A 27892-nucleotide genomic window follows, 5' to 3' on the forward strand; every position below is an offset into this window, starting at 1 on the left:
GTTCCAGAAACCTCTGTTCATGAGTAAGTGCCTCAATCCGCAATCCCTGGGAAATTATTCACAGAAGTCCCTAGGGCAGGGGTTGGCAAACTTTTTGGCCCGAGAGCCACATCGGGGTTCCAAAACTGTCTGGAGGGCCAGTGTAATGTATTAAAATTGCTCCTTGTAGGAATGTGCTACTTACGGTGTACTACCACAGCTGCCAGTTCTGGCGCTCCGTAAGTAGCACATTCCTACAGGAAGCAATTTAATACACTACATCCAGCAGCTCTCACAGCCGTGCTGCCCGGCAGGAGCTCCCAGCCCCGCCACCCAGAGAGCTGGCGGCATAGTGAGCTGAGGCTGCGGGGGAGGGGCCGGGGACCAGGCAGGACATTGCCCGCGGGCCGTAGTTTGCCCACTTCTGCCCTAGGGGCATTTAGGAAAGCGTAGGAACCTCACCTGAAGAATGAGTACATTTTCAGTCCTCTGCAGCAGCAGCCACCTTTGGTAGGAACATGCTTCTGGGCTGGTTACAATTCCTTGCTTTATATGGAAGGAGGGGAGAACTTCCATTCCTGCCTATTATTCTGCTATAATTAAACCTGCTTATCCTTTCCCCCTACTTCTGTGATTCACTGCTGGCTACTTCCCATTAGTGATGAATGAGGAGAGAAGTTGTGCAACAGACCAAGAAACTTCTTACCTGGTAATTTTTTAGCAGTTTTTCTCCCCATTCAGGTCCCTCCAGTAGACTGATAAATGACACGTACCAAATACCGCTCTTGAATTGAAGCCAGAAAAAACACAAGAAGACCGCGAATAACATGGAAACGAACAGTTCTGAACGACATCAAGCACCTCAACGTGAAAGGGGAAGATTTGGAGAAAAGGGCAATTGACAGGTGAGGATGGCAAATGTGGGTAGCCCAATGTGCAGCAAAGCACGGGATGGACTAAGGTCTAAGGTAATAAACACTATAGAAAACAAACTCATAATGGGTATTGACCAGGAGGAGAAATTAAGTTCAGTGATAACCTAACCACTCATGGGTTTGGAGAACATCTAGTGAGTAGTACTGAGTCACATACACATGGTCAATGCAATTATTGGGATGAGTCCCTCACTAATGTCTTTTCTCACTGTAATGTGTCAATCTTTCAGTGTTTTCTTGTTTATTTATAAACTGGCAGTTAAAATATGCAGTTCAAACCACCTCTGAATGTCAGTGTCAAAACAACTTTTCTACACAATTTTCAAAGTGTCCTGGAACCATCCAAGTAGAACAATCTTGAATAACTGGTAATACTAAGATACTGTTGTGGCACATCAAAACAAGGCTGACTGACAGATTAGTACTGTCAAGTGAACTGAAGCAAACAGCTCAAGTCTGGCAAAGAAACTGTAGATATTTTTACCATTGGAAAAAAATTTTTTTTTTTTTAAAAGGACACTGCTGCTAGTGCTTCCAAGTCAGAATTAGATGACCTTGAGAATCATTCCCTATTTTTGATCATAACACCTGAGGTTTGTTGTTAAGCAAAAACAAAGGTATTTTAATCTTAACTGCAAAATGTACATTTATAGAACATCTGCTGTTCATTGGGAAACAAATGTTTCTTATATAAGAATGAAGAATTCTCATTTGGAAGTATTTTGCTTTCAATAAATTAAAAAAAAAAAAAAAAAGTCAGGTTGTCAAAGTTATTTCAGTCATGACCAGGAAGAAGAAACAAAGACTTTTTAATTTACTCACGTCTGCTCTGTCTTTCCTTATCCATCCAATTTTCTTTGAGACAGGCAGAAGAGATGCATTTGCATAGTCCAGAAATTTCTTAATCTAAAATTGTTCTGGGTAAAGGTACTGTTGACATTCATGTCTGTATTATGAAAGTGCCCTCCTTCTCTGTACCTCTTAAAGCAAATTCTTAAGTTTAAAACCTAAAAGAACAAAATCTTTCAGAAGACTCTAACCTTTGAAATTTGTACACAAGTAGTTCTCAATTTAAAGTACTGACACACAACTCATTTTATAGGACAACCACTTTATTACAAAGAATAAACAATGCTTTGAAATAAGATATATTCAATTATTTTTTCATTGTACAAAACGTCAATTTTCTTTATAGAGATCATTGAAGTAACAAGCCATAAAACTATAACCACCTCAAATCAACCACCTTGAAATACCAGTTAACAATAGTATCGTTAACTATATCTCCAAAGTTTCTGGCTTGGTCATCATGTGCTCTACTTCAAACTATATTAGAAGATATTGCTATAATTACTTTAAAACACAAAATGTTGGTTCTCGTTCATTTTATTTCAAATTTCACAAAAACATTCTTAAGTTGTTGCAATATCTGCTACAACTAGCATGACTTTTCTACTTATATAGTCAGAACTTTCATGAAAAGTCTACCAAACCCCTTGAAATTTCTACAAATCTGATACTGTATTCTGATCAATGTGGGTGTTTTGTTTACATGTATTTTAACAATGACATATATGGAATAATGAGGACTTCTGATGCAGTTTCTCAAACAGCTAATTTCAATTGTATTTCAAATAAATTTAAAAACTGGAACAGACATCTCAGTATATTTGTCCAATATCTAGTTTATAAACAAATAAAATGTTTCTCTAAGATGAAACTTAGGTGGGATTTAGACATTTTGCAAGTACAGTTCTGAGAAGCAGACCTCAATGTGCATTTTCACCGTGTATAACGTAATTTAATTTTAAAGTAAAACTGCAAAGCACGGAACAGGAGATTTGCATATGTTCACTATTCAAACATTACCCAACTGGGATAACGGAAGAGAGTGAAAACTTACATAAAGCCAGCTGTAAGTACACTTACACAGAAATCGTACTTTGATTGAAAACACCACAGTTTTACCTTTGGTCAACGTGACACACCCTTTAAAAAAATAAAATGTGCAAAGTATATGAAACCAAGTGCAAAAACTCCATCCATGGACGTACCCAACAGATTTTATTCTTAAATAATATCACTACAATCACAGCTACCAACCAACAAATGTTTTCTAAAGGCATCTTTCACAGTACTAATAAGAAAAGCAAAGTTATACTTTTCTAGTTACAGCCTGCGTGTAAGTGGAGATTTTAGTTACTGGGTAGTGTCAAGGTCATAACTGATAAAGTAGACCATTATACTAATGTTTTTAAGCCCATTTAACTTTGTCTGCAGGAAAAAACCCTATATAAAAATTCATGATGTGAATACTCAGCTTCAAATGAATCTGTTGAAATCAACACTATATGCACAAGTTTTTTTCTTGTCAGGTTTTCTATTGTTATGAGTAGAACTATTTATACTACACTCCTGTGTCACAATCAATTCTACAACGAAGATTTGTAAAGTCCCCAGTGCTTTTACATGGCATCACAGATTGTGGCTGTGTTAAGGCTGTATCAGCACTTCCATTATAAACCCTGACTTTTAGAAGTCTAAAGTTTGGCCATAAAATTTACTTCAGCATATTTGGATTAGCCAATCTTTTCTTGAGAATCTTACCAAATATCTATGCCCCCATTAAAAACCAAAACAAAATAAACAGGCAAGTCTATTCTTAATTTTTAAGATTACATATTTACAGTGCATGTTCTTAACATAAATGTAAGGGAAAAAGGCAAGTAATTCCATCTTGATGTATATTCTTTTGGCATCGAAGGAAAAATTTAAAGTGCAAAGTATAAACTTCATTGCACATGTGCAGTAACTCATTTAATAAAAATTATTATTAGTTGCCTCAAAATCTATTCACCTAGTGGCCTCACACAATTCAGCCATTTTACTCTACACTTTGGTAAACAAATGATTTTTTAAAAATAAATAGCATTGAAATGTTTACATTTGTTCTATTTTCTTTAGCACAGGAATGGATCAACCTATTCCTAACAGCAGTGCTTTTTGAGCTAAATAGCTATCTAATTAATGAAAAATGACTGACAGGTAAATGGGAGTATTGAACTGATTGCTTTACCTGTATATTTTACCAATCAAGCAGTTATGAAGACTAACTGGAATAAATATGTCATAAGAATTAGCATATAATATGTGCAAAACTGCTTACCATGTATTTTAACTTTGGTTAAATTTTTAGACTAAAATATTACAGAAATGTTATGGAAGCAACACAAGCGATTACAAACATAAGAATGAGGTACATTAAATTCTTATTAGTGCAAAAAGCAAGCATATGCTGGAAGCAAAGCATATGGGTTTAAAAAAAATGGATGAATCCTCATGAAGGGTTTAATAGTAGACCAGAGAGGTCTCTTTGTAAACATTAAGAATATTTACAGATTTAAGATTTGTACAACTTCAAAAGGATAATCCCAACTAATAGTAGTGCATTTACATTACATTTATATTTTTCATAACAGAAGTGACTAAGTTTCCTAGTATTTGCATATCTTCAGGGAATGCCTTTAAAGATTAAAATATGTGTTACAAATAGTAGAAAAATCATTTCTTTACAAAAAGTATATATATTAAAATATTCTATACATTTTAAGATACCATAATAAATGGAAATGTTCACCTTGCACTCAGATACCACAGTGATGAATGTGGTATAAGAACTTCAACCGAACAGAGATCATGAGGCTTTACAAAGTTATCTGTGCAATGACATTTCAACACGGGCAATCTCTACGAAATCTTTTAAAACTGGCACAAGTGGCGGATAATCTTGTACACCTGCAATTGTAACAAATTTAAATTCTGCTTCAAGAGTCAATTTCAGATTTAAAAGGCAGTGATTGTTAAAACGTTAATTATTAAAATGGTTGTTGATAGAAGATAATCAGTATCTAATTATTTATCTTCACTATAAGAATTTCCATATATGGTAGTTCAACCTGAGCAAGGCTGCATAATGCTGATGTTTAAAATATAAAAAAAAGTGTTCGTATAAATTTAAGATAAAAACAATGCAAAAATAAAATATTTGGAGCATTTACAAAATATTACAAATGTTAAACACTACATTCATAACTTGAATTTTATTATGGTGCTTCTATTTTGAACTTGATGTTTTCATTTCTGTGAAAAGAAGGAGACACACTATTATCTATATGAAGTCATGGAACATTTAAGTGGTCTGACATGTTCAAATAGACCATATTCTTGAAGCTTGTATCTAGAGATTTCAGTATATAGATTATTGCCAAAACCCTCAAAGCAGGGCTGGAATAGTAAACACCAAACTGAACTCTTCTACATGGTCTTCCCCCAGATTAGAGAAACAGTTTTCAAGTGTGGACAATAGTGTTTTCTAATAGCTCACCTTTGGTTTGAGCCCTGCAATTGTTTTACTGGTTTAAATGTAAAGGCTAGAGAGTAGTAACAAGTGGCTCATTGTCCTAATAAGCCAAGATACTAAACACAATTTCAGAAACCTTAAGAGAAAGCAGTGATTTCACTGCCCTTACTGGAAGTGAACAAAATCAGGACACCTCATACAGAGGCAATAAATTACTCTCTGATTAAAGAGGAAAAAGGACAGAAGGATCCAATCAAAACAGTGGATGCTACTAGGTTAGTTGGCAGTATCAGCAGGACAAAAATGTTGAAGTTGAAATGAAGCTAATTAGAATCTAAAGTTTGGTTGGGTTCTTTCTGATAACGTATACCTGTGGGGTGAACCAGTATAATGATTCAGTATTTTTTTACTTTTCAGCTTCTACTTGCATCCAAATTAATAGAACAAGTTGTCTGAAAGTTTTAAGCGGAACTTAAATTAATGACCAAATGTTTCTAAAAACTCTACAGATCATTCAGGCAGAAGAGGCTGCATGCTGCTAAGGAAAAATGGACTCAACAACAGAAAAACAGTTTGATAAATAGATTTCTCATAGTACAGATAAATCCCATTTAACGCTACATTTGGTATCCACTTTACCTTGAAGCCATCGAACTTGCGTGGCTGGTCCATACCCTCTCTCATTCTTTGCAGAAATCCTGAACACTATAGCAGGTCTGGAGGTGTAATCAACATGGGCATTTGAAAGCTGTGCAGCAGTCACTATACATGATGTTTTAAGACCACAGTATATTTTCATAAATACAAGCTGATTTGGGTTTTCATGTACTTGTGTGGTACGAATAGCTAAGTAAGCCGAATATTCCAAGATATTTCCAGAAAGTGAAACAGGTGGCTCCCATGAAAGATGAATACAGTCTACACTCTGGAGAAAAATTTGAAACATAGTATCACAATGTGTTGATACTCCACTGTAAATTAAGCACATTACATAAAATTCCATTACCATTTAAGTGTGGTTATACTCTACAGAGAATGAAAAGGCACATTCTTACTCAGACCACCAGTCCTTATGTTTGTTCTGAGTCGCAGCTGCTTACTTTACTTACAAAAGCATTTACTACCTTTTACTCTTGATAGCAAGCCTGAGCTAAAACAGGTATGGAAAACAGAAAACTTCTACTCTAGCTTATGCAAAACAAACAAAGAGCAGAACAAACACCGGGATTCCAGATGTACAAATAAGGGAATGAGGTGGTGTAAGTGTAAATAATGGAAGAAACTATTTAAAATGTATTATTGGTAATATAACATGAGCCAGAAAAAGCAGAGACTGATTTTCAGATCCCAAGTTGAATTTGTTGGGCTGGCAGTTAAAAAAACAAAAACAAAAAAACCCATCTTTTTATTTGTAAGTGTACAAATTTAACAGTCATTGAGACACAAATATTAAATTTCAATGTCATTTTAAAAACTTCTCAGAGTGACCAACATTTTAACATGATTACTACCTGATTTATAAAAAAAACCAACATTCTAAATCACCACCATTCTTTGGATCTTTTAACGTCTTGTTGTCAGTCCTTTTCTTTTAAGCTGCAAGCACCTCAGGACAGAGACAGTTTAACACAACACTAGACAAAGTCTGTACTGATCAGAGAAAAGTATTTGTTACCTGGTAATAATATTTTCATCAACACCTCTATCTCAATGTTAAGTGTCTGAATGTGGTTCATAACAAGAAGGCCACACAAAAAAGTGTTACAGCACGTAGAATTTACCCATCAACTTTTGACAATATATGCTAGGACAGTTTTTTTAAGTAAAAATCCCAGAAATTACCAGATTAGGTTTGGGAGACAACACAACACTACACAAACTGAAATACTAACCAGCTCTCTCACCTTGGTGATTCTGACTGTTGAAGGTGCCCCAGGAAAACCCGGAATGCAGGTTTTAAATTCACTGACTTTACTGAAAGGGCCGACACCACAGCCATTAATTGCAGCAACCCTGAACCTGTACACAGTGCCTGGAAAGAGATCCTGTTTCTTAAGTGAACTGTAGTCTGGGACATCTGCATTTTCCACCTGAAAATTTAAATAATGCAAAATTCAAGTAAATAAGTTTACCTGTAAAACACTATAAAAAAAAATCACACCTAACCTAATAGATTAGCAGGTGGCAGGCTCAGTTTAAGCAAAAACTAATTTTAAAGTGATTTTAGAAGTGTGCGTGAACAGTATATACACAGTAGATCCAAGAAGTTAGGTCAAACTGTTATAAGGGTTAAAGAGAAGCCCTTATAACAGAAGTGTTTAAGAAAAGTTTATAATCCCCAGAAGTAATAAAGAAATCCTCAGCTGCTGTTTCACTGTGAAGTGTGCTCTGTTATACTGAACACAACATATTATGGCTTGTTTGTTTTTTCATCTAATTATGGTCAGTGATAAAGGCAGGATACTGGACTAAAGAGAAATTATTTGCTTTGGTAGGGAACACATGAGTTGCCATACATTGCTTTGTATTAGTGGCACAATTCTATGAGTTTTCTTTAAACAAACTAAATATATATTTTTATTTCAGTAATTTACAAAAATCATACTAATTAAAGCACTGACCTACTGCAGAGGAATGATAGATAAGGTAAAAAACAATTAAAACTGTAATCCCTATTTTCGCTTCCTGAAAAATGCTTTTTGATTGCTTTCTCGCATTAGTGTAAGTGATTTAAAAAAAAAAAAAAAAGTGAAGGGAATGGCACAAGTTTTTTAAGTTATGCATTTGAAAAAATGTATAGTCTTATGCCCAAGCTATTATATTTTGTCCCTTAACTTTTTTTTATTTCAAAAGTTGCTGTTTATAGTCATGAGATATAAAACTTTGACTTGACATGAAAATAAAGTTGTATAAATCTTTAAGTCACTATGCTGCTAACCAATACAGAATTCATTCATTTGCTTAAGGACATGTGTAATGTCAAACAATGTTAATGAATATTAAAAAGAGTCACAATTAAAGGAGAAGAGACCTCAGTGAATAAGTTTCAAAGTTGTATTTAAACAGACACTAGATTAAAAATGTATAGCTAACCCACACCATTTCTTAATTTTGAAATCCAGTTGCAGGTTTCTAGGTTTTCATACCTCCAGTGATCACACACAAAAAGTTCTTCCTGGTTTGAAAATTTACCAGCTTGAGAGCTATTTCCTATGTAACGCTGGCATAAAACTAGTAAAAACTTAAGTGCGCCTTCCCTATAATCATGCATTTTATTCAGCATGAATCTTTTATTCAAGATTTAGCCTCAGAAAAACCATAAGTAAGCAAGATATCTGCCAGCATCCTTTGTGTCCAGAACTCCTATTAGCACTAGCTCCTTCCACAGTGTGCCAAACCAAGAAATTCCCAAACCTTTAGTCTCTACCAGTTAATATACATGGGCAACACATTCCAAAATTAAGAATACACAAATAGCACTTACCTTGTTGGAGATGCTTAATTTTTCTTCTGGCAACAAATAGTACTGGCTCACCAAAGCACTGTTGCTTTTAAAAATTCCTACATCGTACCACTGTCGTTCTCTTGTTTTCACTGTTGCCATCTGCCTTAGTGGAGTAGTTTTCTAATGTTTGAGGAACACGTTATATAGACCACCCATACTTTAACACAACATAAAAAAGTCACATTTCACAAAACTAAAATGTATGAAAAAAGAACTCCCAGGGTCACTCCAGTAAGTTACACTTTGCTGGACTTCAAAAGAACAAGTATACATTTACTACTCAAATGCAGTTAAAATACTGAGTGGTTAAACTTGTTAAAAACACTGGTACTTCCAAACACATAAGGTGAAAGGTATGCAGATAGTATGTGCCAAGATATGTTAGTAAAACATCTATTAGAAATACAAATTGACTGATGTTCTGATACCATTTCTAAGAGTACTGCCCCAGAAAAGAGGTTCTTCTAGGAAGGACATTAGAATTTGTCACCTCCAAAGGGGCAAGTAGTTCTATATTAGCTCATCTCAGAGTTCAAAAGGAACTTAAACAAACTATCTATAGGTTTGAAACTATGCAGAATGCCTAATCTAAAGTATGCAAGACTACATACTTCTATTTTAATCGAAGTACTAATTACAGAATGCATTTATTACTTTATTACACATACCAGCTATATGCACATAGTTGTACTATACTGAGTGATACGAAATGGGGTCCTACACTTGAAATGTAGTTAAAATTTCCTCCCACCTTTCCTGAGTAGTTGTTTCATTTACACTCTCTCAAACCAAACTGTTTGCAACACAGCTCTTATTTTTTGAGAGACTGGATACAATGTATAATTTTCATCTGTACTATTCACAGCAACCTACTAAGCAATGCATCATGTTTTTCTTTCAAACAAAATATAACTAACTACTGGGAGGGACCTGAGACTAAGAAGAGATGTAATTATTCAGTTTTATTATGCAATGTCACATACTTACAGATAAGTGCACAGTCGAGTTATTTGTGTGACCAGTGCTGACCTTGGTTGAAGGCATTATAAAAGTAGTTTCAGCAACTGGAAACAAGAATTATATTAAAAACATTAGTTCACATAAAACAATTGACATGTAAAGACAAACTTCATAGCTTATAAAATTTGTAAATGGATTTCAGTGAGAAGTGTCTCTTGCAAAAGTCTCTTCAGTATTTAAGACATAGTTTGGTAAGTTTTACATGCAGTGCTATTTACAACCTGACAATTTTAATAGCTTTTTTAAACTAACTGCTGGTTTTAAATTTACAGAACAACTCTTAAGAGTGTCTGGCGTTGCATGCCATTGCAGTTAAAATGGTAGCATCAACAGGAGACTAGACCTACACAATTCTAAGGCAGTGGCATTATTAATAGTTATGGCCTAAAGTAGTATATAAATTCTGTTTACATCAGTATTGGACTGTACACAAACAAATCAGACTGGGGCAGAAATTGCCTACCCAGTATGAACAACCTAAATTTTAAACCTAGGCAATGAATACTTTTAAATGTATTGCTCATGCATAAGGCTAAGATTTTGTCATGGTTATTTTTAGTAAAAAGTCACGGACAGGTCATGGGCAATAAAAATTCATGGAAGCCCGTAACCCGTCCCTGACTTTTTACTAAAAATAACCGTGACAAAATGGGGAGGGAGGGAGGTCCAGCACCCACAGCTGCTGCGGCTCCAGGGTCCCCCCCGCTGCTCCTGAGAGCACGAGGGATGCCCCAGGCTGGTTGAGAGTGCTAGAGTCCCCCCTCCGGCTGACAGCTCCAGCCGTCGCCCCGGGGCTGAAGTGGAAAATGTCATGGAAGTCTCTGAAAGTGACATAACCTGAGCCTTACTCATGCATATCAGTACAGATCATGTGAACTCTAAACAAGGAATACAGAAAATACATTTTTAAAATAATCCACCACTTGGAAGAGAAAAAAAACCTAATTCACTACATTATATAATAATTTTATTTAAGATTCAGACAAATCTAATCATTTCATTTGTATTCTGTGCTTACGTGTCAAATTTTTAGAATAGGCTTGTGTATGCAAGACATCACCAGGAGAGGGTCAACCAGTAGTTACTGCTCCCAGGTGATGGCAAATATTGCATATTTGCTTCCATCAAGAAATTTTGTATTGGCATTGTTTATATATTGAGTTTACATAACCTGCTCATTTCAGACATTTCAATCATACATTATGAGGTGGTCGGTCTAAAATAATAAATTTGGTTAATTGGTGGCTACCATTATCTAAAACGTGGATTTTTGTCAACTTATAATGAACATCTGTAGCACTTTTCACCCACACAAATCAAAATGGTTTACAAAGGTGTTTAAGGATTATCCTCATTTTAAAGTAAGACCAGGGCAGAGATCTTTCAGCTTGTCCAATATCATCAATGCCTGAACCATTATTTTAATTCTAGCCACTATTCAAAGATGACAAATTTCCCACCACACTAGAAGTTGGATGGCCTTAGATAAATATGGCTCAAAATACAGTATGTGAAACACATTTCAAACCTTCAGATTTTGAACTGAATGTTGTTAGTGAAGTTTCATCTTTAACAACTGCCCCATTTGTACTTGATGACTCAGTTTTAACAGCCTGCTGGGTTACCATAGTTTGTGTGCTGGAGACAGTACTGGATACAGAAGCATCAGGATTTACAGTTCGTATGTCCAAGTCATGTAATTCAGCTACATTTGCTGAAGTCTGAGGACCTGCAATATGGAAAATATTAATTCAACTTCAATATTGATGTCAATTGATAAATATCAGCCTAATCTAGTTATTTTTTAGTCTGCTATAGGAATTGATGCTAGCCAGATTCACTAGAATGACTCTGGTAAGATCCTTGCCAGACACCAACTTTGGTGTTATTTAATTAATATCAATTTCTCCCCCCATACCAGTTGATATATTTACACAAAACACAAAAATACCTAAGTACAGACAGGTACGTGAGATGCTTCTTAGTTCCTTGATTGATAAAATAGGCCCATCTGATTAAATTCTGTTATTCTGCTAAGCATTAAATCTGGGAGGTAAACATTTTAACATTGATCAGAAAACAATTCCTAGTAGCAAAAACATCTGCAACCTTGAAATCCTAAATTTTTGCCAGTGCATGCAATTTAAGTGACCAGGAATATTATAAACTGTAGAAGTTAGTTTCTGGGTTGATACTTTGGCATGCCAATTTTCAACCTGTAGCAACAGATCTCTCTCTTGTAGAGAGCTGTTTATAGCCAGTATTTGTCATTATAGTGACAGAACCAAACACTTTATTTTGCTTAAAGCACAATAAACTAGGGACAAATTATGGTTTCATCTTTCCCCACTGTTATAAATATGTACAGTAATAAATACTTCATGAAAGACTTAATTTTAAAAACACACAAATATTCTAGCTTTGCTGTATTTGCAAGATTTTAACTCCAACTTTTCTTTAGTCTCTACTGAATAAACTCTTACCTAAGGTGCACGCTGGCAAAAGCGAGGGGGCATTTGACTCTTTGAATCCTCTAGAATCTAGATGGTTTTTCTTTGTAGCTTCTTGTGTAACAATGTTTTCAGGTTCAGTTATATTTTCTTTAGCTTCTAGTTTTAGTAGTGAATTAGATCTAACTTGTACCTAGCCAAAAAGAAAACAATTGTTTGTTTACAACAATTGTTAAAGTTTACAATTTGAGCTGCAAACATTGCAAGGACATGTTTGTTCATAAAACCTTTCCACTGGAATTTCAAATAAAGATGGAAGTAACTAAACTTGTAAAACAAGCTTTTCATAAATTCTAAATTTGATCTGATAGTGTCCTTGTAACATTCAAAGCTCTGTTTTGGAAACCGCTGATATTCTTAAATGGAAGTGCACATTAAAAGTTATCAGGTACATTTAGTTTATTTGCAAATAATCACATAAAGTACAATTACGTAGGCTCAACTATATTCCAAAAAAGATTAAGAAATTTTATTAGCAATCCCACTTCCATACTCATACCTACAGGCTTCCTGCAGGAAACTATAGTATTAAAGAAAACTTGTATTTCATTAAGATCCCCAATTAGTCTTGAGGAACAAGTTGTAGCCTTTAAGTGTCTTCAATTTTTGATTCCACACAAGTTTGCCTGTTTTAAGAGGCCTTAAACATTTATGACCTAATCTAGATTTTTGAAAGTTTAAGTCTTTTTAACCAGAATCTCTCTTTTAATGACCCTTCTTTTACTGTTAACAGGGCAGAAGGGAAGTCAGCTGTACACACACTGCTTTTCACAGATTTCCAACGGCCATATTAGGAGCCAGCTGCTACTGACAGGCTTCCAAACACCATATTAGGAGCCTGCTACAAAGAAAGGAATTTCACCAAGGCTCTAATAAAGTAGCATATCCTCTCTGCCTCCCTGTACCCATTTTGCTGGGACTTTGATGACGAAGGAGATTTTCTTCTTGAGATCAGGCTCCCAACTACCATAAAGTACTCAGTGCAACTGCAGCTTCCCTCTTGTATCATCAGCAATGGCTTTTCAAGACGCTCCATTCAATCAGGAAGTGAGGTAGCATCATTAGAACAAAAGTAATGTAATTAAGCAGTACATTTTTTAAGCTTAAAAATATTTCAGACTTTTTTAAAATTGGCAAATTAGGGTGGGAAGCGAGACCATCATTAAAACATTGTCCTGATTTGAGAATCTTCAGTTTACACTTACATGATTAGGAACCATGTGATTTGTTTGGCTGTGAAGATCCAGCTTGATTCCTGGAGGAAGGATGATAGTCATTGATTATAGACTTTGCTGTTGAGTAGAACCACCTTACAGGTAAACAAAAACAAACACCCATTGATTCTATGAAGCATTAAAATGCTTTATATGGAGTCTATTTTATCCCAGTGAGCAGGCGCCAGAGCAGTATGAAGGCGCTTTTGTATAAATGAGAATCAGGCCCTTTGTCTTACTGTCAAAATCCCTGTTTCTAGTTACAGTAGCACTAAGTCTGAAATGAAACTGTAAGAGCAAACAAAATCAATGGAAATCCTTTTCCCACTACCTTCTCCTTCAAGTCACATACAAATAGGATGTTAAACTTACCTTTGAACTCATTCCCCACTACTTCACGTACTGGCCAAAATCGCAGCTAGATTTCAGGATATCATATAACAAAGTACAAAATCCATTCTGAGCATTGTATTTTCTGGCCTCATATCAAAAGTTTGACTCTGTAAGGCACTTCCAGGCTCATGAAGTTCTAGCTTACATCAAGGAACCACTCCACCATTCAGCCAACTCAGGGTCAGGAAGCACAAGGGCAGTTTACAACCAGATTTTCAACTCTTGAGTTGCAGTGTGTGCACTCCCTAGGCATAGCCAAGGATCTGGGTCTTTATCTTACATATTTAACTATCCATTTTAAAATTAAGGTATCTACAGGAACCTTTGTAGAAATGTAGTTTCATCTAAGGGAAATATTGCAGTATTACCTTGTGAATTCAGCAGTGCAGTCTCAGGAACCACAGTTCCACCAGTCACTGTAGGCGCTGGGGAGTCAGCATTTAACTGAAGAAGATATCCTTCAACTGTAGGAACTTCATCCCATTTTACTTGAAAAGAATTAGTTGTAGCTCTGATCAGCTGTACCTGTGATGGTGCTGGTGGTTTCTCTAAAAGATACCAATTAAATACAATTGGAATATTTAAAGTTGTTCTTTCATTGCAGTTCAAATGATATTTGCGTAATGACAGTACATCAACGGTTCTCATATCTCCAAATACATATGGCATAGGCCACGTGACAAAAAGCATTTTTCAAACTGGTTATAAAATAAAGCCAGAAAACACTAAATTGTCTCTCTCGAGTGTCATACAAGGCACATTTTTTCAAGTCTCATGCCTTTTCTTACTTATTTGGCAGCAGAAAAACCAATGAGGTTTTATGCTGCATATGCAGAGGCATCACTTCAAAGATCACGGAGAACAGAGGCTCCCTAGACAGCTTTATTGAGGATGCACCCAGAAGACGGTTCTAAGTATCTCTAGCACTGAATGCAATTGGACAGAATTCAACAAAAATGGCTAAGCAGCAGAAGACGACCTATGAGAAAACGTGAGAATATTATAAGTTTCATTAAGCAACTAAGAGTGGAACACAACCTTTTACAAGTACCTGAATTGTGCAAACACCAAATATAGCAATTGTTTAGCGTGGTGAAAGCAGTAGGACAACAATAAAGTGAAATTAAGGCAAATGTAAAGAGCACATCAGGAAAAAAAAAAATTACAAATGTTTAGATAATATGCCCTCAGCATCTTGTACTCAAGAATCTTAGAGGTGTTTTACTGAATTTAGCCTCATAAAACCTCTTTGCAGGCGTGTGGAATTTGAGGCCTGTGAAATAGATCATTGTTTTTAGCAGAAAGCCGTAACAATAATCTTTAAATGCATCAACACTGAAGCAATATTTTACTAGAAAAATCTGAGATTTAAAAGTTCACTGAATTTGCTATAGACTAAAACTTCTGAGCAGGTATGATGCCAAGTTTCTATTGTAGTAAAATGTACAACAGATTATAGTACTTTTATTATGTTCTTACACACCTGTATCCAAATACCAAAGATCCTTGCAGCAAACTTGATTGTTCCAAGCTTTTCTGTAACCATCTCTACCACTCCAGATGTACAGTCGAGTGCCGACTGCCACAGCACAGTGTCCAGCTCTTGGCCCGGGTAACAAGTTCTTTTTGTCTTCCTGACAATCTGAGATTAGACCTATCCATTCCGTGGTATCTAGTAAATGAAACTTGAAATAATCAGTACCATTCAATAAGTGTTTTCAAAACAAGGAATACAGATAATAATCCACCTAACTAGTCAAAGGGAAAGTGATCATCTGTGAGAATATACATAGGTTTATATTTACTCATTTGAATCATTAATGTTTCCAATATTCTCTAACCTCTGAAGTTAAACCAGATATCATCTACATTGCAGGCAAGTCATTTGAGCCCACACTCACACTGATTTGTATCATATATGATCAATTACATTTTTTTTTGCCAGGAGACAAATTTGTAGAAGCCATTTTCCTGATCTTTGGTTGCATCATGTGGAAATGTAGAGTAAAAAGGTATGGGTCCTAAGGTAGTTTAGTGTGCATAACTAAAAGGAAACTCGTGTCTAGTTCTAAAGTCACCTAAGAATTTTTTTTTTACTACTTTACTCATAGGTTTACATCTGTTAAAACAAGTGTTCAATTTATCATCATCATCATCAAGAAGGGCAGAAACACTAACCCAAATTTAGATAAGAAAATGAACTGGTACACTTCCATTCACCATCACGAGCAGAAATCTCATCCTCCACTGTCTGTGGAACCCATCCACCAAAAACATACATTCTAAAAATAAGGGAAGAGGGATGGGGGGGAAAAAAAAAAAAGACAAAGCTAATTAACAACATTCCCAGGCCTGTTGCATCATTCCATTTCACTATAGACTCTATGACAAAAACAGAATATTTACAAGATTTTAGTGTCTCAATCATAGTTTGTTTAATCAAGAGTTTGTTTATGCCCCATGTCTCTTTCTAATCGGTGCTGTTACACCTATCAAGTGTTGAGCAAAATAACTACGAGAAATATGCCACATTATGCACCAGGACACTTAAGAAATATGCCAGAGGTGTATTAATTTTGTATTATCAATAAAGGCACCTGAAACTGCTAGATATTTAGACGTTAAACATTTACACAGAACTTTTACAGCCCTTCCATGTATTGTTCACAACAGACCATTTTAAAAGACTGTCAGATATCAGAATTAGAAATGCGTTGTATGAAATACAATCTGATAACAGTTTTTAGGAATAACAAAAATCAGAAGTTGTGATCTTGCCTCAGAGGGCACTCTTCTTCTTCCCCCACCCCATACATACAACCTGTAAGGTGATTAAATTGGAAGCAAGTATATTTACTTTGTTAAAGCTATCTGACGGACTGAGTTACGCTAGCAGGTAAAAGAGTAATCTAGAGCAGTGGTTCTCAATCAGGGATATACATACCCCCGGGAGTACTCCAAGGTCTTCCGGGGGTACAGCAACTCATCTATATATTTGCCTAGTTTTACAACACGCTACATAAAAAGCGCTGGCGAAGTCAGTACAAGCTAAAATTTCATACAACTTGTTTATACTGCTATATATATACACACATACACACACACACACACACAATACACTGAAATGTAAGTACAATATTTATATTCTTATTGATTTATTTTATAATTTAATGGTCAAAATGAGAAAGTAAGCAATTTGTCAGTAATAGTGTGCTGTGACACTTTTGTATTTTTATGTCTGATTTTGTAAGCAAGTAGTTTTTAAGTGAGATGAAACTTGGGGTATGCAAGACAAATCAGACTCCTGAAAGGGGTACAGTAGTCTGAAAAGGTTGAGAGCGACTGATCTAGAGAGTAAAAGAATACACAGCAATTTTCCAGATTTTAGGTGTTATTTTGTATAGTTATACAAAGGAACTAGGGAAAGAATTAGATACATGCATGACTCAGTCTAATTAAATGATTCTGGATATAGAATTCAGTTTTGTTGATGGAAGTTTATGGGGCTGGGGGGAGGGTGCACACGCATGTGTGTATATATTTCCACAGCACTTTGATGGCCTATGAAATGAAAAGGTACAAGTAATGATCAAGCTCTACCTCTCTCCCCCTAAATTGTTAGCAGCAGTATTGCCTGGAAAAATCTATTCAAGCTAAATGTTATTTATACTACGAAGCAACATCCGTCTTTTTAAAATATCACTCTAAAGTTTAGCATTTCAATGTACACTCCCCCCCCCCTTCCCTACTCTCACTCAGTATCTGGAATGTTTCTCTCTTCCTTTCTTTCTTCAACTCCAGTATATTACAATATTGAAGTCCCTAAAAAGCTATAGAATGACCCATCTTTCAGATAATTGTATGTGTTACCATATGTTCAAATATTACACTACCTGTTTTATGGATTATCATTATGCAATCGCAAAAGCGCATGGGTGGTTATTTACATGTATTAAAAGCTGTCTCTATTTTCATGAGTTTTTGAAATTTGTTAAATGTTATGGCGTGCGGCGAAAAGCTGTGAATACAGAAAACTATGTACCTACTACTATCTACCAACAAAGAGATCCGAGAAATTACCAACCAGCAGCTCGTCTCCACTAGAATTAGAAGGATGCGTTGGGCATATTTGGGGCATGTATTCCGGATGCCAATATGCAGGCTCCCACATGATGCTGTTAAGTGGAAGCCAACGAGTGTGAGGAAATGAGGGTGGCCAAAAGAAACCTTAAGACCACCCTTTAGCAGGGAGAGCAGAAGAGTTGATCTCAACACCCCAGAGCAGATGGAAGCAGCAGCTAATGACAGAGAGGAATGGAAGAGACTGGTTTCTGCCCTGTGCGCCAACATTGGCGTGAGAAGGATGTAATAATCATAGTAATATTAAAATTCACTAACAGCCTTAATTTAGATGATGGCATATTGCTATCTCCATAGATTCCACAAAGGCACAACATCCAGAAGAGCATTCCACAAGGCCAAAGCTGTTTTATGTTGTACAGTGGTGGGTAAGGGTAATCCAATACAGAAACACTATATCATCATTCTCCTACTAGGTGTACCTTTCTATAGTTGAGCTTTTAACAACAGACATACTTGTTTCCTATTACATTGGCTGTATGGAGACTGCGAGGAAGTGGCACCGTCCCCTTAGTTTCTGGTCTTGACCAGGTCATTGTTTCTAAAAAAAAAAAAAGATAGCATTATTAGAGTAATAAATATATCCTATATAGCTATTTGTGCATATCACTTCCTAGATTTCAGGAAATACTGTGCATGTACCTACTATCAATTAGGTTTTAACAAAGCAGGAAAGTAGCCCCTTTCAAGCTAATATCTATATTCATATTTACACAGTTTAAGAACTTCACACTAAGATGATGTTTATGTTGACTGTCCTTTTCAGAGTTATATAATAGGTTGACAAACCTGTTTACCAATTTGAAATTGAGATTATAATCCCAATTTCACTAAGGCTAATAAATTTTTAATTATTTTGGTAAGAATATTTAAGATATCCTAGTAAAACCAATGATCTCGGTGTGCAAGTGAATGTTGCAGTAGGTTAGTGGTAAAAGTAATACAGTCATAGAAATCTGACACATCTTGTCCCACTGAATAAAATGGCATTAAGACTACACACTGGATGTCATTAAATCATGTGTTAACTGCACTTATATATCATATCACTAATCATCATAGGGTTTCACTTTCCTAAACACCAGATATGCACTTAAACTGCTTCACACATTGACCAAACTCACCTATGTCAAGCTCCCAAAGGTCATTAAGTCGACAGCCACACATCCCTCCAAAAATATACATCTTTGGATTTCCCAAACCTTTTCTGCAATACACAATGGCTGTGTGGGATTCTCGAGGAGAAGGCAAGATCCCTTTGGTCATTGGAATGTTCCATCCTACAACTCCAGAACCATGTTGCAGCTCCAGTTCATAGAAATCATTTAAATATCTAGTGTAATATTAGGAAGATATTGAAAAATATAACTGAAGGATTATAAAAGGGAACATTGCTGAGGGTCTAAAATTCACCTCTTTAAGTTGTTGTTTTTTTTCCCAAAAGGTTATAGCAGAGCTATAATGATTTTATTTTTACAGTACCCAAACATTTGATGGTAGGGGCTCTACAAACAGAATAAAAACAAACTCCACAAAATAGCATTCTTTTCAAACAAGCAAAAAGGAGGAAGATCCAATTTATAAAAGGGAAGCTAAACATAGGGCCAGTATTCATTCTAAAAATACTGAGATGATATTTAAATGTAACGAGGAACAAAATATGAGTAGATATCAGGCACAAACTGTACATCGAAGAAAATCTGCTTTCATACCATCTTTGACATGTGGCATTCCACAAAAAAGCCATATTCAAAAGTGACACCAAGATTCTTAGCTCTCAGCCCCACCGCCCAGAGCATTGGCGGCATGGTGAGCTGAGGCTTCAGGGGAGGGGCCGGGGGCTAGCCGCCCTGGCAGGGAGCTCAAGGGCCAGGCAGGACGGTCCCACGGGCCAGTTTGACCACCTCTGTTCTAGCCAGTTCTCCCTGCAACAAGCCTAATGGGAAGACTATAGCAAAGGTTTAGTTTGCAAAGGCTATCTAACATGCATTTCTAGTAATTCCATCACTTTACCATCTGGGACATGAAAAAAATTTCTTCTTCATTGAACAGTTTGGAAGCTTTTTTGGTTTGTGTCTTGTTACATCTATTATTTATATATTTTGATTAAACCCAATCAGCATACCTGGGAATGTTATTGTTTGAATCTTCACTTTCATTTGCCAGGCCACCGAATAAATAACACTTGTTACCATATAAAGAAAAGCTGTGGCCAAGTCGAGGACAAGGTAGTGAACCAATAGATGGAGGCTGAGGTTTTACTTTTTTCCACAGCCATCGACTTGCCTTAAGAGGGGCAAGGGGGAGGGAAGAGAGAAAGAGGGAGGAAAAAAAAGAAAAAAGCTTCAGAAATCAAATCTGCTCACATACAATCAATAAGTGTAATTTGAGAGTCAAGGTTATAACATCATGGACTATTCTTTGCATATATTCTGTATAATGTTTAGCTGAGTATTAATTCATTGAATATTTCCTGATACCCTCCTAAATCAAACAGGAATAAAGCTAAGTAACAACTGATAATAAATTAATGATGAAGTAAAACCTAATTACAATGCTTATCCACGCCAGCTTTCTAAGAGTTGCAGACTGTCAGATCATTCCAAACTCAATGTATTATTTTACTTAAATAGAAGTGGAATCTTTTTGTTGCATTTATCCATTTTGCTATCTTTAAAACTGAAAGGTCTTTATTGCATTTCTTACCTGTAATTCATATAAATCATTACTGTATCTTCCATATTCAACCATTCCTCCGAACACTAATATTCTGGTACCATCGCAGACAAATCCATGGGCTGCACAGCCTGGAGGAATATCTCCTCTAACAGCAGGAAGAAACCACTGATTTGTAGCTATAGTATAAAAAAATATATATTTTTAACACCAACAGAGTGAATTGATGCTCCTTTAACAACTCTGCCATCAAAAGAGGGACACATAAGAGACACTTTCTTCTTTATTGACTGTAGGTGGCTCTGAATGGGAAAGGATAACAATAAAGAGGTTATAAAATAAAAAAGCAAGTCAATTGATGGAAACAACACATTAATCACTGCTCTGTGAAACAGCTGTTACTGAACATAAACTCTGGCAAGTCAAGTGTAAAAGTATAATTAGTCAGGCCAAAAAAGAATCTGCAGAGCAACTAGCAAAAAACAAAAACTAATAGTAAAAATTTTTAAGCACATCAGAAACAGGAAGCCAGCCAAACAATCAGTGGAGCTACTGGATGACTGAGATGCTAAAGAAGCACTAAAGGAAGACAAGGCCATTGCGGATAAGTTAATTGAATTCTTTGTATCAGTCTTCACTGCAGAGGATGTGAGGGAGATTCCCATATCTGAGACATTCTTTTTGGTGACAAATCTGTGGAACCGTCCCAGATCGAGCATACAAGGTCAAAGTGGGTAACTGTCATGCCCAAGCCACACAACAGAAATAGTTCTGGCTTCCTATACAGTTATACTAAGTTCTAGATCACACACTCTATGCCCCTGTCGACACTAGAGAACCTTTTGAAAAAAATTCCCATTATTGTCAACACCAGTTCAGATTAATCGGATTTAGCAACTTTCAGAGTTTTAGTGAAGATGTGGTGCCCATTACTGACACTGTTTTCAGCACTATGTCATCTAACCCTGCTATCACAAAGTCTAACTAGATTGGTGCAGAAACTGAATTAATGTTAACAACTGCAGGGAATTCTTCACAATTATCCCTAGAGAAGACATGGCCCAGGTAACTAGTAAAAGTCTCTCACACTACTCAGACTCACTGACTTCCACAGACTCTTTCCAAAGAAAAGACATCTTTCTACTGTCAATGAAATAAAGGTCAAAGTCACATACCCTTTTACTACCATACAGTGTTTTAAATGGACAGTCAATTTGACATCTAGTCAGTGTTAAAAAGTTTTGTTATATTTACCCCTACCAGTAATACATGTACATTTGAATTTTCTTATTGTAAATATTTTTCTCCCCTTTAGCTGTCAGATTCCCGCCCTCCCACACACACACTTGCACACAATAGGGGAAACTATTAAACGAATTCTACAAGAAATACAGTAAATACACAAAGTAAAATGTAAATAACACTTTCCCCAATCTCCTGTGTTATTTATAATAGTATAGTAGATTAGGACATTTTAAAAAGTGGGGTTTTTAAACTGACTGCATCTGTTAAAGTGTAGCAAAGTCCTATCTGCAAGCTGGTATGGTAAAATTTTGCTCAGAAGAAAACCTAACATTTCTCCTCTTAATGAGCTACCTTCAAAATATTTTCACAATCCCTGACTTCAGCTAAAATGCTTTCACAAAAATCATAACTTTTTTTTGCTATTTGTATATGTTTCTAGAGTACTTGCATTTGGAGAGGTAAAATGATGGTATAACTCTCATTTTCTCAACTTGGGTGTCCTTTAATTCTTATCCCAACCAGCAGTAGCAAAAACTGATTTGTACAGAACAGCCTACTTATTCCCCATCTTATGTCACACACTGAAATTCTACACAACTATCCCAGTCGGATGGAATGCTGTGCAGTAAATGTTTCAGCATCTAAGCTTTCATGAATAATATAAAAGTTAGTCTTCAGGAGTGGCTATCTGGAAAAACTCCCAATGCAGCCACATTCACTTTTCTAACCCAGATCTATTTCTCTTCATATTCAGTGCCTTGAGCTGCCACTAGAAGGAACAAGTGGGATTTGGAGGATGAAGGAGAGACAAGAGGAATAAACTACTCTCCAGTTGCTCAACAGGCACCTTCTCAGTCAATTCCATCCAACCCTCCCTAGCTAAAGAGGCGAATATGACAGATTCACACCTGGGGACTTAACTTCCTTTGCCTTAGAAGAGGGAGTAAATCCAGCCTCGGCATTCAAATGCCGGCACCACGCCAGCAGGACCCAAATCTAGGGAAGATTTTTCTCTCAGCGGCCTGCAGCCCACACAACAGCAGCTGCCGCCAGGCACCCAGGGCTGAACCCGAGTCCCACGGAAATCAGCGGAGCAGAGATAGGAAACATCCCACCCGCCCCCTCACACACGTGTACCCCCCATATGCCCGCCCGCACCCCTGGCTCCCTGGGGAGATCCGCTCAGCCCCAGCGCGCCCAGCCCGGCCGTGGCGGCGGCTCCGGACCCGCCCGCAGCGGGCCGCGCCCCATACCCGTGTTGTAGACGTGCAGCTCGTCGGCGATGCCCTCGTTGCCGCCCCCGAAGATGATCACCAGCTCGCGGATGGCCACGGCGCGGTGCCCGTGACGGGAGCGGGGCACCGGCCCGGTGGACGAAGGGACCCGCCTCCAGCTCAGGGCAGCAGCAGCGGCGGCGGCCGCCGCCATCTTGGCGCCACTCCCACAATGCACCGCGCGGGCGAAGGGTGGCCGCGGGTGGCGAGAAGAGGAGGCGTTTGGACTGCGCGCGCGCAGCAGCCGCCCCAAGGGAACGTCCCTTTGATTGCGTCAGACCCACGCCAGCGTAGCGTGTGGGGCAGGGAACTGCGCCCTGCAGGGCTCTGCTCCCTGCAGCAGTTACTGAGCGGTGGTGGAGTGTAAGAAACTCCTGTTGTAAAAAACTGCTACCTGAGGTAGCAAATTCCTACAGATGGCAACTTGTGCCTGGCACTCCTGGCAGGACAAAGTATTATCATAGACTCGCAGGACTGGAAGGGACCTCGAGAGGTCATCTAGTCCAGTCCCCTGCACTCAAGGCAGGGCTAAGGGCTTGGCTACACTTGCAAGTTAAAGTGCATTAAATCAGCCCCGGGCGCCCTAACTCCTGAGGTGTCCACACTGGCAAGGCACATGGAGCACCTGGACTCTGCGACTGGAGCGCCCCAGTAATCCACCTCCTTGAGGAGCATAACACTTGCTGTGCCCTGGTTAGAGCACCACAGCACCAGTGTGGACGCCCTGGTCTATTAATGTGCTCTGATCGGCCTCCAGAAGTGTCCCACAATGTCTATTCTAGCCACTCTGGACATCACTTTGAACTCTACTGTCCTGCCCTCAGGTGACCAACTGTCAGACCCGCCCTTTAAATTCTCTGGGAATTTTGAAAATCCTATTCCTATTTGCTCAGCCAGGCGTGGAGTGCTCTCAGCGCATCTTTCCAGGTGACCATGCCTCCACGTGCCAGGCGATCCCCAGTATGGAGCAATGGCGAGGTGCTGGACTTCATCAGTGTTTGTGGGGAGGAAGCTGTCCAGTCCCAGCTGTGCTCCAGCCGTAGGAATTACGATACCTTCAGGCAGATATCAAGGGACATGACCGGGACGCACAGCAGTGCAAGGTTAAAGTGAAGGAGCTGCGGAATGCCTACCGCAAAGGGCGCGAGGCAAACTGCCGCTCAGGTGCTGCCCCCACGACCTGCTGTTTCTACAAAGAGCTGAACGCAATACTTGGGGGCGACCCCACCCCCACTCCAAAGACCACCATGGACACTTCAGAGGCCAGTTCAACAAGGCAGGAGGAAGAAAGTGGGAGTGAGGATGCTGAGGAGGAGGGGGACAGCCCGATATCCCTAGATGCATGCAGCCAGGAGCTGTTTTCAAGCCAGGAGGAAGGTAGCCAGTCACAGCAGATGGTGCTTGGGGAAGAACAAACAGCAGAGGAGGTGCCCAGTAAGTGGCTTTTATTTTGGGAAGGTAGTTGTTCGGTGCGGGCTCTTGGGGCGAGGAAGGTTAGGGCTTCATGCATGCCTAGATGTGGAATAGGGCGTTGATGTGTTCTCTCACATCGCAGTAATCAGCCTCAGTGATCTCTTCAAAGGTTTCATGCAGAAGTTGGGCAATCCACTTGCGCAGGTTCCTTGGCAGAGCTACTGTGCTCCTTGTCCCGTAAGGCTAACATATCCACACCACTGTGTCGTGACGGGCGGGGGGACGATTGCTGCACACAGGCAAGCTGCATATGGGCCAGGGCGGAAGGTGCATTGTAGTAGAAGACCCTCCCTTGCTTCCGAGGTCACCCTCAGCAGCAAGATATCTTCCAGGACGAACTCATCCTGTGGAAAATGTGGGGACGGTGTTCAGTATAGGGGCCCCCTGCAGCTGTTGGCTCTCCCCAAGGTACAGAACCCCAGAGGACAGTACAGCCATGAAACAATCAGTCGCTCTTGCCCCTGTGCTTACTCACCATTTTGGGGCTCCTGTGGGTTATGTGTGCTTGCTTTGGGATGGGCAATTTCTGCTATTGTGTACACTGTACTTGTCTTTACGTACGGCCGAATCATTGCTCTGTCTGGTGTGAACAATGCTGCCTCTGTTAAGTGTTGCATTTTGGCTTTACAGATGCAACCTTGAGAACCCAGCCATCCTTGTTATCAACGTCCAAAAGACTCCAAAGAATTAGGAAGCGTCTGCAAAGAAGCAAAGAGAACCTGCTGCATGACTTAATGAAAATCAAAAAGTGCAGGAGTGGCGGGAGAGTGAACGGAGGCTCCGCCAACAGAATGTGGATTGCCGACACCAAAGCATGGAGTGGCTGCTAAGCATCAGGGAGCACCAAGCGGACTTGATACGGGCACTCATAGCAATGCAGACAGACCACTTCCGTGCCCCCACCCCCCGCTCTTGTCCCAAAACTCTTTCCCTTGTGCTCCCATGTCACTGCCAACTCACTTTCCCCAACATCTGGGTTCTTATCGCCACCAGCTGCCTCCAACACCTGTAGCTTCACCACCCAGCCCTGCAAACTACAACCCTTACTCACTGCACTCAACCCCCATCACCATGCATTTTAGCCAGCCTGAAGTGCAGCACTCATTGCACGGCCCTCCAAACAGGAAGGCTGAGTATGATAACAAGACATACGCAAATCTCTTATTGTTCCGTTCCCCATCCTCTTCTCTCATCCCACACAGCACAGATTTGTCATGCCCTTTCTGTTTCCCAAACAGTTGTGTTTCTTTTCAATAAATGAATTCTTTGGCTTTGAAAACATTCTTTATTATTGCATTAAATAAAAGATACTATAGCTCAGGAAAGCAACAGGCACTGCAAGTCAGTGCATCATACATAGCAAACACACATTACTGGTGGCTTTCAACATCAAATTGCTCCCTCAAGGCATCCCTGATCCCGTGCTGGGCCCTGCTAATAGCCCTGGTCTCTGGCTGTTCAAATTCAGCCTCCAGGTGTTGAACCTCCGAGGTCCATGCCTGAGTGAAGCTTTCACCCTTCCCTTCACAAATGTTATGGAGGGTACAGCACGCGGGTATAACCCAGGGGATGTTGTCATCGGACAAGTCCAGCTTCCCATACAGACAGCGCCAGTGGCCCTTTAAACGGCCAAAAGCACACTCCACAATCATTCTGCACCGACTCAGCCTGTTGTTGAACCGCTCCTTGCTGCTGTCAAAGCTCCCTATGTAGGGTTTCATGAGCCATGGCATTAAAAGGTAAGCGGGGTCTTCAGTGGGCATTTCGACTTCCCCTACGGTGAACTTCTGGTCTGGGAAGAAAGTCCCGGCTTGCAGCTTCCTGAACAGGCCTGTGTTCCGAAAGATGCATGCATCATGCACCTTTCTGGACTAGCCTGCATTAATGTCAATGAAACACCCACAATGATCCACAAGCACCTGGAGAACCATAGAGAAATACCCCTTCCAATTTATGTTCTTGAAGGCTAGGTGGACTGGTGCCAGAATTGGAATGTGTGTCCCATCTATCACCCCTCCACAGTTAGGGAAACCCATTTGTGCAAAGCCAGCCACAATGTCACGCACGTTACCCAGAGTCACGGTTCTTCTGAGCAGGATGCGATTAATGGCCCTGCAAACTTGCATCAACACGATCCCAACAGTCGACTTTCCCACTCCAAACTGGTTAGCGACCGATTGGTAGCTGTCTGGAGTTGCCAGCTTCCAGATTGCAATAACCACTCACTTCTCCACTGGCAGGGAAGCTCTCAATCTCGTGTCCTTGCACCGCAGGGTGGGGGCAAGCTCAGCACACAGTCCCATGAAAGTGGCTTTTCTCATCCGAAAGTTCTGCAGCCACTGCTCATCATCCCAGACTTGCAAGACGATGTGATACCACCACCCAGTGCTTGTTTCCTGAGCCCAAAAGCAGCGTTCCACTGTGGGGAGGCATGTCCATGAGTGCCAGCAATGCCCCTCTGCTATGTACATTGGCCAAACTGGACAGTCACTACGCAAGAGGATAAATGGACACAAGTCAGATATCAGGAATGGCAATATACAAAAACCTGTAGGAGAACACTTCAACCTCCCTGGCCACACAATAGCAGATGTAAAGGTAGCCATCTTACAGCAAAAAAACTTCAGGACCAGACTCCAAAGAGAAACTGCTGAGCTCCAGTTCATTTGCAAATTTGACACCATCAGATCAGGATTAAACAAAGACTGTGAATGGCTATCCAACTACAGAAACAGTTTCTCCTCCCTTGGTGTTCACACCTCAACTGCTAGCAGAGCACCTCACCCTCCCTGATTGAACTACCTCGTTATCTCCACATTGATTTATACCTGCCTCTGGAGATTTCCATTACTTGCATCTGAAGAAGTGAGGTTCTTACCCACGAAAGCTTATGCTCCCAGTACTTCTGTTAGTCTCAAAGGTGCCACAGGACCCTCTGTTGCTTTTTACAGATTCAGACTAACACGGCTACCCCTCTGATACAAACATTCTTGTGTCATATGTGTTACGCGAGTCGACATCATCATCAGACTCCTCACTATCAGTCTGTAGCTTAAGGAGTAACTCGACTGCAATTCGTGACAGGCTGACAAGACCCATCAACATATTCTTCACAAGTTCAGGAGCCATTCCCGCAGACCGAAAGGGAAGACAGAGCGCGCAGTACAA

At 39.1% G+C, this 27892-nt stretch overlaps 1 protein-coding gene across 3 annotated transcripts; it reads right to left on the minus strand.

Annotated features, from left to right (window-relative positions):
* Nucleotides 1–2008: 2008 nt before the first annotated feature.
* Nucleotides 2009–23440, minus strand: HCFC2 (host cell factor C2). Of its 3 annotated transcripts, none has more exons than XM_008177145.4 (16): nt 23231–23440; nt 20763–20911; nt 20182–20342; nt 19181–19389; nt 18513–18597; nt 16095–16198; nt 15400–15588; nt 14285–14464; nt 13515–13564; nt 12283–12442; nt 11328–11528; nt 9767–9843; nt 8759–8899; nt 7167–7364; nt 5914–6199; nt 2009–5054 (listed from the first exon to the last, which is right to left on the minus strand). In XM_008177145.4, exons 1-16 carry the CDS (start codon nt 23403–23405, stop codon nt 5029–5031), a joined length of 2391 nt encoding a protein of 796 aa, XP_008175367.3. In that variant the 5' UTR covers nt 23406–23440; the 3' UTR covers nt 2009–5028. The 3 variants fall into 3 exon arrangements, with proteins under 3 accessions (XP_008175367.3, XP_008175366.4, XP_042703216.2); XM_008177144.4 differs by having other exon boundaries at nt 7179–7364; nt 23231–23439; XM_042847282.2 differs by having other exon boundaries at nt 20763–21034; nt 23231–23371.
* Between the last annotated feature and the right edge of the window lie 4452 nt (nt 23441–27892).

The sequence above is a fragment of the Chrysemys picta genome, chromosome 1, assembly GCF_011386835.1.
Source record: "Chrysemys picta bellii isolate R12L10 chromosome 1, ASM1138683v2, whole genome shotgun sequence".
NCBI classification, from domain to species: Eukaryota; Metazoa; Chordata; order Testudines; family Emydidae; genus Chrysemys; species Chrysemys picta.